This window comes from Cherax quadricarinatus, chromosome 74 (genome assembly GCF_038502225.1).
Source record: "Cherax quadricarinatus isolate ZL_2023a chromosome 74, ASM3850222v1, whole genome shotgun sequence".
In the NCBI taxonomy this organism is placed as follows: domain Eukaryota; kingdom Metazoa; phylum Arthropoda; class Malacostraca; order Decapoda; family Parastacidae; genus Cherax; species Cherax quadricarinatus.
This window is the reverse complement of record NC_091365.1, coordinates 15,445,981-15,466,941: the sequence shown is the minus strand read 5'-3', so window position 1 is coordinate 15,466,941 and position 20,961 is coordinate 15,445,981. Positions and strand designations below refer to the sequence as shown.

The 20,961-nt window shown below is 38.2% G+C and overlaps 1 protein-coding gene across 1 annotated transcript in view; it reads right to left on the bottom strand.

Moving 5' to 3' along the window:
* LOC128699290 (Activating transcription factor-2) overlaps window positions 1-20,961 on the bottom strand; it is a 180,420-nt gene that overhangs the window by 109,542 nt on the left and 49,917 nt on the right. The window contains exons 6-7 of the mRNA XM_070100800.1: window positions 8,636-8,770; window positions 6,410-6,574 (exon numbers count right to left, since the gene is read on the bottom strand). Of these exons, the coding sequence (XP_069956901.1) occupies window positions 6,410-6,574; window positions 8,636-8,770 (300 nt within the window). The remainder of the gene's footprint in view (window positions 1-6,409; window positions 6,575-8,635; window positions 8,771-20,961) is intronic.

The following is a 20,961-nucleotide window of genomic DNA, read 5'->3' as shown; positions in this document are numbered from 1 at the left end:
GAGTGCCTTTTCCTCCTGAGTACTGTAGGTCCTGTTTGGCATTTTCTTCCAGAACAGGCCTTATCACACTGTGTATGCCACTGATTCTTAAATCTCTCAAACCAACCTTTGCTGGCTTTAAATTCATCAATATGAGCACTAGTTCCAGGCATTTTTCCCTGTTCACCTGGGTGTTAGTCGACTGGTGTGGGTTGCATCCTGGGAGACAAGATTAAGGACCCCAATGGAAATAAGTTAGACAGTCTTCGATGACACTGACTTTTTGGGTTATCCTGGGTGGCAAATCCTCTGGGGTTAATTGTTTCTTGGCATTCTCAATAAGCCACACCAACAACAGTGCTATAGCAGCAGCAGCAGCAGCAGCTGACAGTGCTACAGCAGCAGCAGCAGGCTGACAGTGCTAGCAGCAGCAGCAGCTGACAGTGCACAGCAGCAGGCTGACAGTGCTACAGCAGCAGCAGACAATGCTACAGCAGCAGCAGACGGCACTACAGCAGCAGCAGCAGCTGACAGTGCTACAGCAGCAGCAGACGATGCTACAGCAGCAGCAGGACGATGCTACAGTAGCAGGCAGGATTTGTACTACAGCAGCAGCAGCAACTGGACGGTGGTACAGCAGAAGCAGCAGCTGACGGTGCTTACAGCAGCGCGGCAGCTGACAGTGCAGCAGCAGCAGCAGCAGCTGACGGTGGTACAGCAGCAGCAGCAGCTGTACCACCAATAGTAGCAATGGTTGATTGGGGTTTATTATACAACCTGGCCAGCTAGGAGACACGCACTCCACTTTCAACTTATCAATGATCTTTTCTTCATCTCTATAGTAATTCTCACCCTTATTGCTGTAGGGTTGGCACTAGAAGCTTTCTTGGGGCCCATGGTCACTTATTTTGCAGATAAAATCACCAAAAACACTGTAATAATACGAAATGTTCCGATTGTATGCTTGGATGTTACCGCGGAGGCTGGCTGGTAAACAATGCCACCGGCGGAACATGTGAGGCTGGCTAAGGGCGCACATTAGACGCGTCTCGGACGAACAGCGTTGAGTGGGTTTTTTAGCGGTATGCGAGGCAAAATCTTGGCGATAAAATGTAGCGGTATGCGAATTTAACGTTATGCAAGGCCAACGGTATGCGGGGGTCCACTGTACCTGGTAAAGTGTATGGTAGAGTTATTATTGAAAAAATTAAGAGTAAGATGGAGAATAGGATAGCAGATGAACAAGGAGGCTTTAGGTGTGTAGACAAAGTGTTTACAGTGAGACATATAAGTGAACAGTATTAAGATAAGGCTAAAGAGGTTTTTGTGCCATTTATGGATTTGGAAAAGGCGTATGACAGGGTGGATAGGGGGGCAATGTGGCAGATGTTGCAGGTGTATGGTATAGGAGGTAGGTTACTGAAAGCAGTGAAGAGTTTTTACGAGGATAGTGAGGCTCAAGATAGAGTATGTAGGAAAGAGGGAGATTATTTCCCAGTAAAAGTAGGCCTTAGACAAGGATGTGTGATGTCACCGTGTTTGTTCAATATATTTATAGATGGGGTTGTAAGAGAAGTAAATGCGAGGGTCTTGGCAAGAGGCATGGAGTTAAAAGATAAAGAATCACACATAAAGTGGGAGCTGTCACAGTTGCTTTTTGCTGATGACACTGTGCTCTTGGGAGATTCTGAAGAGAAGTTGCAGAGATTGGTGGATGAATTTGGCAGGGTATGTAAAAGCAGAAAATTAAAAGTGAATACAGGAAAGAGTAAGGTTATGAGGATAACAAAAAGATTAGGTGATGATTGGATATCAGATTGGAGGGAGAGAGTATGGAGGAGGTGAATGTATTCTGATATTTGGGAGTGGACGTGTCAGGAGATGGGTCTATGAAAGATGAGGTGAATCATAGAACTGATGAAGGGAAAAGGGTGAGCGTTGCACTTAGGAGTCTGTGGAGACAAAGAACTTTGTCCTTGGAAGCAAAGAGGGGAATGTATGAGAGTATAGTTTTACCAACGCTCTTATATGGGTGTGAAGCATGGGTGATGAATGTTGCAGCGAGGAGGAGGCTGGAGACAGTGGAGATGTCATGTCTGAGGGCCATGTGTGGTGTGAATCTAATGCAGAGAATTCGTAGTTTGGAAGTTAGGAGGAGGTGCGGGATTGCCAAAACTGTTGTCCAGAGGGCTGAGGAAGGGTTGCTGAGGTGGTTCGGATATGTAGAGAGAATGTAACGAAACAGAATTACTTCAAGAGTGTATCGATCTGTAGTGTAAGGAAGGCGGGGGCAGGGGTCGGCCTAGGAAAGGTTGGAGGGAGGGAGTAAAGGAGGTTCTGTGTGCGAGGGGCTTGGATTTCCAGTAAGCATGCGTGAGCGTGTTTGATAGGAGTGAATGGAGACAAATGGTTTTTAATACTTGACGTGCTGTTGGAGTGTGAGCAAAGTAACATTTATGAAGGGATTCAGGGAAACCGGCAGGCTGGACTTGAGTCCTGGAGATGGGAAGTACAGTGCCTGCACTCTGAAGGAGAGGTGTTAATGTTGCAGTTTTATAAACTGTAGTGTAAAGCACCCCTCTGGTAAGACAGTGATGGAGTGAATGATGGTGAAAGTTTTTCTTTTTCGGGCCACCCTGCCTTGGTGGGAATCGGCCAGTGTGTTAATAAAAAAAAAAAATATTTTCATTGTGAAACCAATCAAAATCGTCTCAATTTCTGTAATGTCTTCCATTCTATAAAATGAGACCAGGAAAACTAGAATACAACCATAAATACCATACAAAAATACAGTGCAAAGTTGCTGTTTTAAACCAAAAACATGGTCAAAGTTTTTTTTTTGTCATTACGCACTGTGTGCTGCAGGATTTTTTTTATACCGCGCACACTGACCACATAGACCCATTCTTTCATATGTAGGCCTACCAGCTTTCTCTTGCTAGATCCGAAGGAGCTAGAATTTAGGCATACTAGTACGTCAATAACCCTGGTGCTTAAGCTGTACTAGTATGTAGGAAACCCTGAAAGGGTTAAATACTGTAAGGTAAAACAGGCCAGACATAAATTACAGAATACTTGAGCATTTCCCTACAACCATCAACTACTGACAACTCTGCATCCACAACCATGCCCTGCAGCCCAGTAAGGCCACATTAACCTCTTCTACACTTTCATGTCAAAAAGCAAAACTAATATTTTTAACACGTTGACCGTCTCCCACCTAAGTAGGGAGACTCAAACAAGAAACACGTTCACCATCATTCACACTACACTGTCTTACCAGAGGCATGCAGATACAACAGTTCTGATGTTTCTCCAAACAGCAATGTTAAGACAAAATAAGCTTACTGTTAATAAGGTTCCTTAGTAAAATACAGTGGACCCCTGGTTAACGATATTTTTTCACTCCAGAAGTATGTTCAGGTGCCAGTACCGACCAAATTTGTTCCCATAAGAAATATTGTGAAGTAGATTAGTCCATTTCAGACCCCCAACCATACACGTACAAACGCACTTACATAAATACACTTACATAATTGGTCACATTCGAAGGTAATCGTTATGTGGGGGTCCACTCTATTAAAAAACTGTCTGACAAATTGGAGATGTCTGGAATATAACTTATTAAGCCCCAAGGTTCTTCAAATCACATAACCACTGTTCATAAAGCACCAGTTTTCAGGAACATATCTTGCCCTTTATAATAGGGTTTTCTCTATGTTGTTTATTCTCACTGTATAACCTTAACCCTTTGACTGTTTTGGTCATATATATATATATACGTCTTACGAGCCACCATGTTTGACGTATATATACTCAAAAATTCTAGCAGCTTCAAATCAAGCAGGAGAAAGCTGGTAGGTCCACATGTGAGAGAATGGGTCTGTGTGGTCAGTGTGCACCATATAAAAAAAATCTTGCAGCACACAGAGGATAATGAGAAAAAAAAACTCTGACCGTGTTTTTTGATTAAAACGCCGACTCTGCTGGGTATTTTCATGTAGTATTTATGGTTGAATTCTCGTTTTCTTGGTCTCATTTGATAGAATGGATAACATATTATAGACATAGAGGTGATTTTGATTGGTTTTACTATGAAAAGAGCCTTGAAATGGAGCTCAAAGTAGGGGAAATGTTTGATTTTTGCCAATGTTCAAAAGTAAACAAATGATGTCATTGTCCAATAAATGTCCAACTAGCCATTCTAATATGCAGTCACAAATGGGTTGACATTATTTATACAATTACTACAATATTGCAGTAGTCTGCATAACAGTAAATCTTCTATTTTTTGTGTGTACAAAAAATCAAAATAGAAAGCAAGAGTAATATCATAGGGGCCTGGAGACATGACTGATAAACAAAGAAAATGTTATTTTAGAGCCAGGAATGTCTGCATTGTTCATTCTGGACCCTATTTTGAAATTGGCATATTTTTTAATTTGTGTGAAATTGGCCAAATTGCAAATTTCTGACCATGTTACTGGGTAGTTGAAATCTATAAATGGGCAGTTTCTTGTACTCAATCGATAGAACAAATGGAGTTCTAAAGAAATAGCTATGAGCTTGGTCGACTGGAACAATGGAATTAGCTGAAAATAGGGCTCAAAGTGGGCAAAATTGCAGATTCGTAAATATCACTGAGGTCACTAACTTCACGAGAGCGTAATTCCATAAGTTTTCCATCAAATTTCATTCTTTTGGTGTCATTACCATCGGGAAAAATTTCTCTATCATTCCATAAGAAAACATAATTTTTTTTTTTATTTTTCGACACCAGGAGACACCTCAGGATTTGGGGTTGCGACAGTCAAGGGGTTAAATGTAAGACTATATAAAATATATTCTATATTGTAGTAGCAATAGCTGACAGCCTATTATAGGTTATCAAATGTACTTTTATCGCATATCAATGAAAAAACTGTATATCCAGTGGAACCTCAGCTTATGAGTTTAATCCGTTCCGTGACCTTGCTCGTATCCCGATATGCTCATATGTTGAGTCAATTTTCCTCATTTAAATTCGTTGAAATGGCATTAATCCGTTCCAGTGGGCTTCCAGGCACGACAAAATACTTCAACTTTCGCTAATATCAACTCTATAGCTTATTTATCTATCACAATTCATCTAATATGATATAATAAACAATATTAATAACACAGAAACATGATATATACACTAGAATGACTACATACCTTCCCATGCTCTTATTATAACAGAAAACGGAGTGTTTGCAAGGCAAACTGTATTAAATCACTACGTAGTTTCATAAGGAAAACAACGTAAAAAAATTTATGTAATATGTACTACAGCATTTACCTTGGAGAAGAAATGTTGGCAGTTGATGGTGGAGAAGAGATGCTGGCAGAGGCTGATGATGAAGAAGAGATGCTGGGCACAGCATCTGCCTTACTGACTTGACTTCCTGACTTGACTGAATGACTTACTGACTTGACTGAATGACTTACAGACTTGACTGACTGACTTGACTGAATGACTTACTGACTGACTTGACTGACTGAATGTCTTGACTGATTGAATGACTTAACTGATTTACTGGCTTGACTGACTGACTTACTGACTTGACTGAATGACTTGACTGAATGACTTACTGACTTAACTGACTGAATGACTTGACTAATTGAATAACTTTACTGACTTACTGAATGACTTAAAGTTAGACTTTTACACTGAAGAGGACCCTGAAATGGTGTCTAGAGCAGCTGATGCCTTACTGACAGTTGTATAATGTACTGCAGGGTAAAATAGAACAGAAATCAATTACAGAATTTATGCACACTCCAGTACAACCATCAACTTCAGTACCAGAACCTCTACCATCCACCTCAGTCCAGTAGGACCACAACATAACTCTCCACTCTCTTCACAATCATCGACAAACACCAGCACCCACAATTTAAGGTAAGAAATACTAGTATTTCTGTTGCAGTTATAGTCTTAAGCAGTAAAAACAACATAATACATCACGACAATGAAGTACAATTATATATTCACTTTTATTTTTGTAATATCTGGAGGTCTAAAAAAAAGTTGTTTGAGGGGGAAGCTCGCATCCTGAATCTTTGCTCGGAACAGAAACAAAAAATCGACCGAGCGACTGCTCACATCCTGATAAACTTGTATGGTGGAGCACTCATAAGCCGAGGTTCCACTGTATGATTTAACAGTTTAAAATACTTGGACCTACATAAATCTTGTGGCCCCCACTCATAAATCAGTCTTCCAATGCAGCCCCAGAAATGAAAGGGTTGAGTATCCCTGATCTAGAAGTACTCTTAGTATCTGTATCAGTATGAGAAGGAAGAATAGGTCATAGTAGATAATATTCCAGGATGGACCAAAATGTTGTTATAAGTTCCCATAAGTGTGGGTTATTTGTGAATTTCTTGTATTTAGTTCATATCAGACCTGAGCAGCAGCTGAAGGACAGTAGCACTTGGAGATGGTGGTACACTGCTGGGTGCGGCACAAAGACCCGGCTGCAGCGGAGACGACTGTGGCACTCCACTAACTTTCAAACTGCCACCAGCCATACCCACATCCACCATGCCCAAGGATTGAGTCACTGATGGCCTGTAAATCATGAAAAACTTTTCAAATACAGTGGTACCTTGGGATACGAAATTAATTTGTTCCAGAAGGCTGTTTGAGTGCTGATACCGAACAGATTTGTTCCCATAAGGAATAATGTGAATTAGATTAATCCATTTCAGACCCCCAAAAATACACTTACAAAAGCACTTACAAAAATACACTTACATAACTGTTTGAGCTGGGAGCTGTTCGTATGCCAAGGTACCACTGTAATTCTAATATTTTTAAAAATCTATATGATTGTGATGATTATACACTTTAAAATGACAATTTATTAATAAAGAGTGAAAGTTTTGATAGGAAATTTAATCTACATTATACATTTCATACTTCTTTCTTTCTTTCAACAAACTGGCCATATCCCACCAAGGCAGGGTGGCCCAAAAAGAAAAACAAAAGTTTCTCTTTTCAAATTCAGTAATTTATACAGGAGAAAGGGTTACTAACCCCTTGCTCCCAGCATTTTAGTCGCCTCTTACAACACGCATGGCTTACGGAGGAAGAATTCTGTTCCAATTCCCCATGGAGATAAGAGGAAATAAACAAGAACAAGAACTAGAAAGAAAATAGAAGAAAACCCAGAGAGGTGTGTATATATATGCTTGTACATGTATGACACAGACAAAAGACACCAGCAATCCTACCATCATGTAAAACAATTACATGCTTTTATTTTACACTCACTTGGCAGGATGGTAGTACCTCCCTGGGCAGTTCCTGTTTACCAACCTACTATTTTAACATAAAAATTTTAGTTTTACCAAAATCAGAAAGCAGTGGGAGAGGGGATGGGAAGAAGAGAGCAGAGGAGGATTGGAGAATGGGAGGGAAGAAGGAGGGAAGGAATACAGGAGATAGAGGGAGAGAAAGGATGGAAGGAAGGAGGAAGGAGAAAATAAGTAGAAAGAGAAGAGCAGAGGGAAGAGGGCATGCCAGAGGGAAAGAGCAAAAAGACAATAAATCCATCACATTCCTATTACGATCTAGGTAGTAGGTTGGTAAACAGCAACTACACAGGTAGGTACTACCGTCCTGCCAAGTAAGGGTGAAATGGAAACCTGTAATTGTTTTACATGATGGTAGGATTGCTGGGTTTCTTTTCCCTGTCTCATAAACATGCAGGATACCAGGTATATCTTGCTACTTCTACTTACACTTAGGTCACACAACACATGCATGTACATGTATATACAGCCTCTCCTCACTTAGCAACATACTTGTTTACCAATAACTCTGACTTATGATGGGTTCTGATCAGTATGCATACCTAAACAATGTATATTAGAGCTGATTTTCTCTATTCTGTTTATTACAATACACAGTACATTGAAATATATACTAAAAATGTTATAAATGGTGCAAAGGTAACATTACAACAATATCAAAGATGGCAGACACAAACCCACTACCATTAGAGTATGCTCCTTGCTTAGTGACAAATTCATTTACCGACATGTTCTTAGGAATGGAACTCTGTTGTTAAGTGAGGAGAAGCTGTAGGCACACTCATCTGGGTTTTCTTCTATTTTCTTCATAGTTCTTGATCTTTCTCTTATCTCCATAGGAAAGTGCAACAGAATTCTTCCTCCGTAAACAATGTGTGTTATAAGAGGTGATTAAAATGCTGGAGCAAGGTGTCAGTAACTCCTTCTCCTGTACAAATTACAAAAATTTAAAGAAAAAAAAAAATTTTTTATTTTTCTTGTTAGGTCACCCTACATTGGTGGGATATGGCCAGTTTGTTAAAAAAAATCCTTTTAGAAACATGAGAGTACACCGAACTACCATACTACGTGCGTGTGCATGTGGAAGGTGAGGCGAGATAGGGATTTGATCCTAATTGCATCGCTTACAAAAGTGATACAATAAGTGGGATTGACTTCATGATGCTACTAAGGTATAAGTCCTGGTTTGACTTCATGATGCTACTAAGGTATAAGTCCTACCTCACCGTACTTTCCACCAGTCTCATCACCTTTCCCCCACCCAATTCTTCAAACATTGTTATAACAAAGTGAGGAGATTATGAGAGATACTAACCCTGCAGTAATCACAGGCGTAGGTGTTGATATCACAGAGGTTGTTTGTAGCCCGGCTTCTGCTGCTGAAGACACATTAAGAGAAAGACGTCTTTGTACACCTTCATCTCTAGATTTTTCTTCAACTTCTATTACTCTGAAAAGTTAAGGTATCTTGGAGCAAATTATTATTATTATAATCAAAAAGGAAGCGGTAAACCCGTAGGATTATACAGCGCCTGTGGGGGGATGTGGAAGGTATTCAGGCTTAATTCAGGAAACTGGAGCAGAGATCCAATTCCCTAGATCTAGAGCCCCTCACCAGCATCAAGGAACCTTCCATGAGGGAATCTTGGAGCAAAGTAAAAGCATTACTCTCTGTAACAAACATTAAACAAGTACTTAACAGCTTGCAATTTTGACTTATAAAGCAACAATTGTTTTGCCAAATTAGCAGAGTGCAAATTCATTGTTTGACTTCAAAAATCAAAAATGCGGTGTAAATTCACTGTTAAAATAACCCTACTAATACAGTGGAACCTTGACTTACGAGTTTAATCCATTCCGTGACCTAGCTCGTAACTCAATTTACTCGTATATCAAATTAATTTTCCTCATTTAAATTAACTGAAAAGCCATTAATCCGTTCTTGCACTCTGGAGACAAGACAAAATACTTAAATATGATACTAAAATCAACTGTACAACTTATTTATCTATCACAATCCATCTAATATGACATAATAAACAATATAATTAATGCAGAAACATGATATATACTCTAAAATGAATAAATAGGCCATAATATGGTGGCAGAGGCAGTGGCAGAAGCGTCCACCATTTCCTGTATAACTCTGATTATAGAATCTTCCCATGCTCTTATTGTAAGAGAAAACAGAGTACTTGTGAGGCTTATTGCAGAAATATTGTATATAAAAACATAAATCATAATACACTACAGAATGTAAAGAAATGTTCAACTGTTTATATAAAGCGTATACAGTAAGGCCCCGCTTTACGGCGTTTTGCCTTACGGCGTTCCACTAATATGGCAATGTCAAATTATGACCAAAATTTGCTATACGGCAAGCGGCCTTTCAAATATGGCGCCCCCCACCCGGTTTGTTTACATTTTCCGTGACCACATTTATTATGTCAGGAAACTTTCCAAAATTTCAAGTGTTTTAAAGTTACTGCATATTTTATATGTACTCTGATAATTATACTTATGTGTACCTGTACCTAAATATACTTACACACTGTGCTGGTGTGCAGGTACACATTAAAATCTCTAAGAGTCTCTCTACTCATGACGCCAATACTACGTAATAATAATCACTCTTGGGCACACTAAATGTCTTATTTTACATCAATATAGGCATTTTCATTAATCCATCTATGATATTTTCCTCAAAATTATATATGAAACCCATTACATAACATATAAACATAATACATACACTCACAGAATAAAAATTCATGTAAATATGAGATTTGTTTACAAAGCAGCTGTGTAGGTAGTGTCGGAAGAATTACGTTTTCTCTAGTCAAACACTGGGAGATAACTGTAGAAAAATATTATTTTCGTATGCCTTTACTCTATATACAGCAATTCACAACCCTTGTGGGTTTAGTGCTTTTTATTATAATAATAATATTATTATTATTAATATTAATAATAATAATAATAATAATAATAATAATAATAATAATAATAATAATAATAATAATAATAATAATATTATTATTATTATTATTATTGTTATTATTATTATTATTCTTTCTTTCTTTCAACAAACCAGCCGTATCCCACCAAGGCAGGGTGGCCCAAAAAGAAAAACAAAAGTTTCTCTTTTCAAATTTAGTAATTTATACAGGAGAAGGGGTTACTAGCCCCTTGCTCCCGGCATTTTAGTCGCTTCTTACAACACGCATGGCTTACGGAGAAAGAATTCTGTTCCACTTCCCCATGGAGATAAGAGGAAATAAACAAGAACAAGAACTAGAAAGAAAATAGCAGAAAACCCAGAGGGGTGTGAATATATATGCTTGTACATGTATGTGTAGTGTGACCTAAGTGTAAGTAGAAGTAGCAAGACGTACCTGAAATCTTTCATGTTTATGAGACAGAAAAAAGACACCAGCAATCCTACCATCATGTAAAACAATTACAGGCTTTCGTTTTACAGTCACTTGGCAGGACGGTAGTACCTCCCTGGGCGGTTGCTGTCTACCAACCTACTACCTAGGTATTATTATTATTATTATTATTATTATCTTCATTCACTCTAAAAATGGTGTGTTGCTGTTTGTTTATTCTGAACTAACTTGTACAACTTGTACACAATGTAAGAGTATTTGTATTGTGAGGTAATTATTATTATAATAAAAAAATATTGAGGTAAATGTTTTACAAACTCTTACAAACGGACGTGAATGAACTAAAAGTAGACACATATTATTAGGCATTTATTTCGCCTGACCAAGTGATCACCCACTACCTGTTCAGTTTGTGTTCTTACATTGTATTAACTCTGTATCTCGTTCTCTCTCTCGTTTACTCTTTCGTTAACTAGTTGGCTCTCATTGACGATGGCGTCTAAGCTTAGCTGTGATAAAAAGAGAAGTCGTAAGCCTCTTGCTTTAAGTGCCAAGTTAGAGGATGATGGTGTGCCATTCTGATTTTATTCAATAAACACCCTGCCACTCACCTCTTACTATTTAATATTTTAAGGTAAGTAATAAGTGTACTCTGTGTGTATCTTACCTTTTATAGTGTTTTTAATGCCTATTTCTATTGCTAACTTAATATAAGTTAGTGTAAACTTGTTGTCTGGCATTTATTGCATATTTTATGTGCTCTGATAATAATACTTGTGGACCCCTGTGGAAGCCGGGTGGAGGGGCAACATTACGTTTTCTCTGCTCAGCCATCAGAGAAAACATGTATGAATCTGTGTTTGGCCCAGCCACTCCCCCACTCCGCTTTTGTTTACAATTTTCGGCATGAATTACTCATTACTTCTCCCTTCGTTTATGATGGCATCTAAAGGTAGTGTTAGAAATTATTAAATTCAGTGAACAAGGTATGTCGATGTTAATAATATGGCTCTAGCCCACAGTGTAGGTAGCCAGTAGGTGTAGCCCAGGTGGGCTACACCTACCGGCTACCTACACTGACTTCCTACAAATAAATACTCCTCACCTCTCCTCCTATATGAAGACTACACATATTTTAAGGTAAATAATGAGTGTACTGTATGTGTATTTTACCTCTCTGGGATGTTTTAAATATCGTATATTAAGTATGAGACGGGGAGCCAGTGCTACCTACACCTGGGCTACCGGCACCTGACTTCCTACAAATAAGTACTACTCACCTCTCTTCCTACATTAAGATTACAAATACTTTAAGATAAGTAATGAATTTACTGTGAATGTATTTTACTTTGTGTGTTTTTAATGCCTAGTTCTATTACTAGCTTAATATAATTTAGTGTAAACTTGTTGTCTGGCATTTATATGCATTTATAAATGGAAAAAAAATGGCGTTCTGCCTTCCGGCGATGTCTGCTTTCCGGCGACAGCCTGGAACCTAACCCGCAGTATAAGTAGGGCCCTACTGTATGTACTTACACACTTGGAGCAGAGATGGCAGGGGATGTTGAGGGTGGGGCAGGTTGAGTGGGGGGGGGGGTTGAGGAGGTGGCATATGATGTCAATGGCCCTGTAAACCACCACCAACAACAACAACATTTTGTTTGATAGTTGAACTTAACTGATACAATTTGTTTTGTTTAATCACTGAGCTTAACTGATACAATTTGTTTTTTTATCACTGAACTTAACTGATACAATTTGTTTTGTTTAATCACTGAACATAACTGATACAGCTTTAGTATCTACATATCATAGATGTACTAAGCTGGTATTGCCTGGCAAAGTCCATGGAAATCATCCCCTTTTTCTTCTCAGCACTGTCCTTTGCACTTATTTTCTTAGGACCCATAGTTAGAAAAAAAAAATTGGCCAAATGACTGTAAAAAAATGCAAGCAAGCATGAGAGAACTGCTCCCACAGTGATGTAAACATGTGTACTGCTTACCGGATGTTTTGGCATCAGCTATGCCAACTAGCGGCAGCATTCTGAATTATTATTACTTACATATTATGTATTATTATTAATTTAGGGAACTGAAGGTCTATCATTATTATTATTATTATTATTATTATTATTATTATTAATTTAGGGAACTGAAGCTCTATCGTTGTAATAATAATAATATTATTATTATTATTATTAATTTAGGGAACCGAAGCTCTACCATTATTATTATTATTATTATTATTATTATTATTATTATTATTATTATTATTATTATTATTAATTTAGGGAACTGAAGCTCTATCATTATAATAATAATAATAATATTATTATTATTATTATTAATTTAGATAACTAGAGCACAGATCCAATTCCCTAGATCAAGAGCCCCTCACCAGCGTCAATAATAATACAGGTCCACCATCACAAATCTGGCAATCAGTTATTCAGTTCCTTCAGTTATTCGGCACTAATTTCAGCTAGCATAATTTCAAGTTTCCAGGGTCGCCACACCAACCTGCTGGTACTATTTGGTTGCGCTACTTGCTGCATAAGTCATTCTAATTTCTTTTTCTCCATTTCTTATTATAACATGCTTACTTTTAGCCCTAGCCATGGTTCCAATGAATAAAGGAAATGCTTTTCATTGTGTAAAGAACCTACACAGTATATTGTCCATTAAAGATAAGGTGGCTTTGAAGCCAATGTTGGTTGCTATGAGCTCAGTCCTGTGATGCAGGGGAATATACTTTATTATTATGCTAATAATAAGCTATAGCTTATTGCCTATCACAATTGATCTAATATGACATAATAAACAATATAAATAACATAAAACATGTTAAATACTCCAGAATGAATAATATAGTATTTGGCATAATACCGAGCAGTTCGACGGAGGTATGAAGAGGATATGGTATACAAATACCAATTGGGGGCTTATATTACAGAAAACGGAGTACAGCACAGGGCTAACTGTGATATACACTCGTACTGCACCATAAACCTGAAACAAAAAAGTTATTTTCTCTATACAGATTATCACAAATAGCAGCATATGTGTAGAGAACTTAGGATAACCCAAAAAAAGTCAGACAACATGGCTTATTTCTAGTACCTGGCTTGGGTTAGCCATATATGATTTTTGGTAAATATTCGATTCCCAGCCAAGTTAGAAACATTAGACGTTTTCTTTACACCTGTTGTCTATGTTCACACATCGATACATAGGTACCTGGGTGTTAGTCGACTGGTGTGGGTGTTATCCTGGGACACTGACCTAATTTGCTTGAAATAATCTGCATAACAAGCAGCTTTCTATATAGTAGTAAGTCACTGATGTCAGCTAGGCCTGTATACCATGTTCATATACATGTAGTAAATAAAGATAATTTTTTTTTTTTTTATCACACTGGCCGATTCCCACCAAGGCAGGGTGGCCTGAAAAAGAAAAACTTTCACCATCATTCACTCCATCATTGTCTTGTACCTCTGTATGTATGCTAAAATTTCTAAAGGGTGCTTTACACTACAGTTTAAACTGCAACATTAACACCCCTCCTTCAGAGTGCAGGCACTGTACTTCCCATCTCCAGGACTCAAGTCCGGCCTGCCGGTTTCCCTGAACCCCTTCATAAATGTTACTTTGCTCACACTCCAACAGCACGTCAAGTATTAAAAACCATTTGTCTCCATTCACTCCTATCAAACACGCTCACGCATGCCTGCTGGAAGTCCAAGCCCCTCACACACAAAACCTCCTTTACCCCCTCCCTCCAACCTTTCCTAGGCCGACCCCTACCCCGCCTTCCTTCCACTACAGACTGATACACTCTTGAAGTCACTCTGTTTCGCTCCATTCTCTCTACATGTCCGAACCACCTCAACAACCCTTCCTCAGCCCTCTGGCTGAGGAAGGGTTGTTGAGGTGGTTGTTGAGGTGGTTGTTGACGCTGACATGTCCACTCCCAAATATCTGAATACATTCACCTCCTCCATACTCTTTCTCTCCAATCTGATATCCAATCTTTCATCAATTAATCTTTTTGTTATCTTCATAACCTTACTCTTTCCTGTATTCACTTTTAATTTTCTTCTTTTGCACACCCTACCAAATTCATCCACCAATCTCTGCAACTTCTCTTCAGAATCTCCCAAGAGCACAGTGTCATCAGCAAAGAGCAACTGTGACAACTCCCACTTTATGTGTGATTCTTTATCTTTTAACTCCACGCCTCTTGCCAAGACCCTCGCATTTACTTCTCTTACAACCCCATCTATAAATATATTAAACAACCACGGTGACATCACACAGCCTTGTCTAAGGCCTACTTTTACTGGGAAATAATTTCCCTCTTTCCTACATACTCTATCTTGAGCCTCACTATCCTCGTAAAAACTCTTCACTGCTTTCAGTAACCTACCTCCTACACCATACACCTGCAACATCTGCCACATTACCCCCCTATCCACCCTGTCATACGCCTTTTCCAAATCCATAAATGCCACAAAGACCTCTTTAGCCTTAGCTAAATACTGTTCACTTATATGTTTCACTGTAAACACCTGGTCCACACACCCCCTACCTTTCCTAAAGCCTCCTTGTTCATCTGCTATCCTATTCTCCGTCTTACTCTTAATTCTTTCAATAATAACTCTACCATACACTTTACCAGGTATACTCAACAGACTTATCCCCCTATAATTTTTGCACTCTCTCTTGTCCCCTTTGCCTTTATACAAAGGAACTATGCATGCTCTCTGCCAATCCCTAGGTACCTTACCCTCTTCCATACATTTATTAAATAATTGCACCAACCACTCCAAAACTATATCCCCACCTGCTTTTAACATTTCTATCTTTATCCCATCAATCCCGGCTGCCTTACCCCCTTTCATTTTACCTACTGCCTCACGAACTTCCCCCACACTCACAACTGGCTCTTTCTCACTCCTACAAGATGTTATTCCTCCTTGCCCTATACACGAAATCACAGCTTCCCTATCTTCATCAACATTTAACAATTCCTCAAAATATTCCCTCCATCTTCCCAATACCTCTTACTCTCAAATTCAAAGTTTATTCTCTATAAAGATTACAATGTTGAATTTACAGAATTTGGTTGTTGTGTGGTTTACATGTAGTTAAATAATGATTACAGAGTGTACCACTAGAATGCCTAGCATGGCTAGGCATTTCAGGCAGACTTAGTTTAATTCTTTATTTTAAAATATTACAAATTATGAGGTAAGTTGGTATTATGGCTAAGTGACTAAATACTAGTTTGTGAGTTTAGCAATGTGAATGCTTTTGTTTTGGCACAGTACATAGTTTCAGTATTGGAGTATCATAGGATTCATTATTTTAAGATTGAGATTAATATTTCTGTTTATGGTCAAATGGGTGAGTGAGTGTAAGTGTGAACCACCAGGTGGTATTCATGTAGTTAGTTGATGGGGTTTATCAGGGAGATAAGATGTTTTCTAATGGTAGTTTTGAAGGTGATGAATGTGTCTGCAGTTCTAGAGTTTTCAGGTAGGGTGTTCCAGATTTTCGGGCCTTTGACATACATTGAATTTTTGTAAAGGTTTAGTCGGACATGGGGAATGTCGTAGAGATGTTTGTGTCTGGTGTTATGCCTGTGGGTTCTGTCACAACTATCAAGAAAGCATTTTAGGTCAAGGTTGATATTGGAGTTTAAGGTCCTGTAGATGTAGATTGCACAGTAGTAAGTGTGGATGTACTGAACAGGGAGTAAGTTTAGATCTATCACCGATTTCATCATTGCTTAGTTAATCTTAAGTTAATTTTAAGCCAGCCCGTAATGCTATGCATAGTATAAGTGGCTTTGGCATACTGCTCTTACCTGTATTTGTTGTACCTCTGTATGTGTGCTCAAATTTTTAAATAAATAAATAAATATGAAGAGTGGGGGGGAATGTTGCCAGGGATGGGATTTAGTGATTATTCTTACTGCAGCTTTTTGTTGGGTTATTATTGGCTTTAGGTGTGTTGCTGCAGTTGATCCCCAAGCACAAATAGCATAGGTGAGGTATGGATAAACGAGTGGTATAGTGTGAGAAGGGCATTTTGCGGCACGTAGTATCGTATCTTGGAGAGGATCCCAACTGTTTTGGATACTTTTTTGGTTATGTGTTGGATATGGGTGCTGAAATTCAGGTTGTTGTCAAGGTATAGGCCTAGGAATTTGCCCTCATTATGTCTGGTAATTAGAGTGTTGTCGATCTTAATGTTAATTAGTGCATATCCTGCTCTGCTACCAAACATAATACAGTGGACCCCCGGTTAATGATATTTTTTCACTCCAGAAGTATGTTCAGGTGCCAGTACTGACCGAATTTGTTCCCATAAGGAATATTGTAAGTAGATTAGTCCATTTCAGACCCCCAAACATACACGTACAAATGCACTTACATAAATACACTTACATAATTGGTCGCATTCAGAGGTGATCGTTATGCGGGGGTCCACTGTATAGTAGGTTTTGTCAGTGTTAAGCGTAAGTTTATTGGCTGTCATCCAAGTCGATATTTTGATCAGCTCCTCGTTAACAATGGTGTTGAGAGTGGCAAGATTAGGGTGAGAGATGACATAAGTCGTGTCGTCAGCAAAGAGAATGGGTTTCAGGTGTTGGGATACGTTTGGAAGATCATTGATGTATATGAGGAAGAGCAGGGGACCAAGGACACTTCCCCGCGGAACTCCAGTATCAAGTGGCCGTGTTGTTGATGCTGTGTCTTTAATGGTAACATACTGACACCTATTAGTAAGGTAAGATTTGAAATAAGCAAGCGCATGGCCTCTTATACCGTAATGGTCAAGTTTGTGGAGTAGGATGTCGTGGTCTACTGTGTCAAAAGCTTTTCTTAGGTCAATAAAAATTCCTAGTGGATATTCCTTATTTTCCAATGCTGTGTAAAGCAGATCTAGCATTTTTATGATTGCATCATTAGTGCTTTTATTTTTCCTAAATCCAAATTGGCAGGGGTTGAGTATGTTTTGTGCTGTTATAAATGAATATAGTCTCCTGTGCACGAGTTTCTCAAAGATTTTGGATAGCAATGGTAAGTTTGATATTGGCCTATAGTTGTTTAAGTCTGTAGGGTCACCACCTTTATGTATTGATGTAACCCTTGCCATCTTGAGTAGTTTCGGGAAGGTGCTAGTTTCTAGTGACTTGTTAAAAAGTAATGAAATAGCATGCGAAAGGATATGGGCCGCTCGCTTGTACAGTAATGGTGGGACATTAGACAGATTCCCTGAGTTGTTTTTAAGTGACTTTATAATCTCGGTGACTTCCGAGGGCTCAGTTGGTGCAAGATAGAAGGAATTTGGGAAATTCCCATCTAATAACTCCCATTTAATAACTCTCCTCTCCTATTTTTAACTGACAAATCCATTTGTTCTCTAGGCTTCCTTAACTTGTTAATCTCACTCCAAACGTTTTTCTTATTTTCAACAAAATTTGCTGATAACATCTCACAAACTCTCTCATTTGCTCTCTTTTTACATTGCTTCACCACTCTCTTAACCTCTCTCTTTTTCTCCATATACTCTTCCCTCCTTGCATCACTTCTACTTTGTAAAAACTTCTCATATGCTAACTTTTTCTCCCTTACTACTCTCTTTACATCATCATTACACCAATCGCTCCTCTTCCCTCCCGCACCCACTTTCCTGTAACCACAAACTTCTGCTGAACACTAACACTACATTTTTAAACCTACCCCATACCACTTCAACCCCATTTCCTATGCTCTCATTAGCCCATCTATCCTCCAATAGCTGTTTATATCTTACCCTAACTGCCTCCTCTTTTAGTTTATAAACCTTCACCTCTCTCTTCCCTGATGCTTCTATTCTCCTTGCATCCCATCTACCTTTTACTCTCAGTGTAGCTACAACTAGAAAGTGATCTGATATATCTTTGGCCCCTCTATAAACATGTACATCCTGAAGTCTACTCAACAGTCTTTTATCTACCAATACATAATCCAACAAACTACTGTCATTTCGCCCTACATCATATCTTGTATACTTATTTATCCTCTTTTTCTTAAAATATGTATTACCTATAACTAAATCCCTTTCTATACAAAGTTCAATCAAAGGGCTCCCATTATCATTTACACCTGGCACCCCAAACTTACCTACCACACCCTCTCTAAAAGTTTCTCCTACTTTAGCATTCAGATCCCCTACCACAATTACTCTCTCACTTCTTCTTCTTCTTCTTGTTCTTGTTGTTCTTGTTCTTGTTGTTCTTGTTCTTGTTGTTCTTGTTGTTCTTGTTCTTGTTGTTCTTGTTCTTGTTGTTCTTGTTGTTCTTGTTCTTGTTGTTCTTGTTCTTGTTGTTCTTGTTCTTGTTGTTCTTGTTCTTGTTGTTCTTGTTCTTGTTGTTCTTGTTCTTGTTCTTGTTGTTCTTGTTCTTGTTGTTCTTCTTGTTCTTCTTGTTGTTCTTGTTCTTGTTGTTCTTGTTCTTGTTCTTGTTGTTCTTGTTCTTGTTGTTCTTGTTCTTGTTGTTCTTGTTCTTGTTCTTGTTCTTGTTGTTCTTGTTCTTGTTGTTCTTGTTGTTCTTGTTCTTGTTGTTCTTGTTCTTGTTGTTCTTGTTCTTGTTGTTCTTGTTCTTGTTGTTCTTGTTCTTGTTGTTCTTGTTCTTGTTGTTCTTGTTCTTGTTGTTCTTGTTCTTGTTCTTGTTGTTCTTGTTGTTCTTGTTCTTGTTGTTCTTGTTCTTGTTGTTCTTGTTCTTGTTGTTCTTGTTCTTGCTGTTCTTGTTCTTGTTGTTCTTGTTCTTGTTGTTCTTGTTCTTGCTGTTCTTGTTCTTGCTGTTCTTGTTCTTGTTGTTCTTGTTCTTGTTGTTCTTGTTCTTGTTGTTCTTGTTCTTGTTGTTCTTGTTCTTGTTGTTCTTGTTCTTGTTCTTGTTGTTCTTGTTCTTGTTGTTCTTGTTCTTGTTGTTCTTGTTCTTGTTGTTCTTGTTCTTGTTGTTCTTGTTCTTGTTGTTCTTGTTCTTGTTGTTCTTGTTCTTGTTGTTCTTGTTGTTCTTGTTCTTGTTGTTCTTGTTCTTGTTGTTCTTGTTGTTGTTGTTGTTGTTGTTGTTGTTGTTGTTGTTGTTGTTGTCTCAATTATTTGTTGGGTTATCTTATTGAAACTTGGGCAATGTATGATGGATCTTAAGATACATCTTAACATACACCCAAAATTAAATAAATCAGACCATAAAGAGTTCACTTCTCAGCCATTAGCGGCCAGTTAGCAGTATATTTTTGTATGGTTTTTATGGTTATACTCATTTTTTCAGTCTCATTTGATAGAATGGAAGATATATTACAGAAATTGATATGATTTTGATTGCTTTCATGATGAAAGGTACCTTGAAATTGTGCTCACAGTAGCGAAAATGTTCTATTCTTTAGCGAAGCTCAAGAGCAACTGTCCAATACCTGTCCACCTGCCAGTCCAAATTCCAATACGGAGTCAAGACTGGGGTGACATTATTTATACAATTATTACAATAATGCATTATTCTGCATAACAGTAAATCTATTTTTTTGTGAATAAAAATTCCAAATGGAAAGCAAGAGTAAAATAAGATGGCCCTGGAGCCATGACTAATGAACAGAGAAAATTTTATTTTAGTGCCAGGAATGTCAGCATTGTTTATTCTGGACCCTATTTTGAAATTGGCATCTGTTGAAATTTGTGTGAAATTGGCCAAATTTCCAATTTCTGACCCCTATATTGGGTAGCTGAAATAAATGAATGGGCGGTTTCTTGTACTCAGTCGACAGACTAAAAGTAAGTAAATAAGTAAGTTTATTCAGGTATACACAAATACAGTTACATAGATTATCATACATAGTAGCATATGCATAGAGAACCTAGGATAACCCAAAAAAGTCACACAAAGTGACTTATTTCCAGTACCTGGCTTGTGGCTTGGGCTTGCCATATATGATTTTTGGTAAATATTTTTTTTCTCAGTTGTTTGTTGGGCTGTCTTACTGAAACTTGGGAAATGTATTATGGAAAGATGCTTCTGAACGTACACCAAAAATAAAAAAGACAGACGATAAATAAGGGAGTTCACTTCTCAGCCATTAGCCGCCTCTTTGCAGTATACTATTTTCGCATGATTTTTATGGTTGTACATATTCTCGTCTTTTGGTCTTATTTGGTAGAATGGAAGATATATTACAGAAATAGACATGATTTTGATTGCTTTC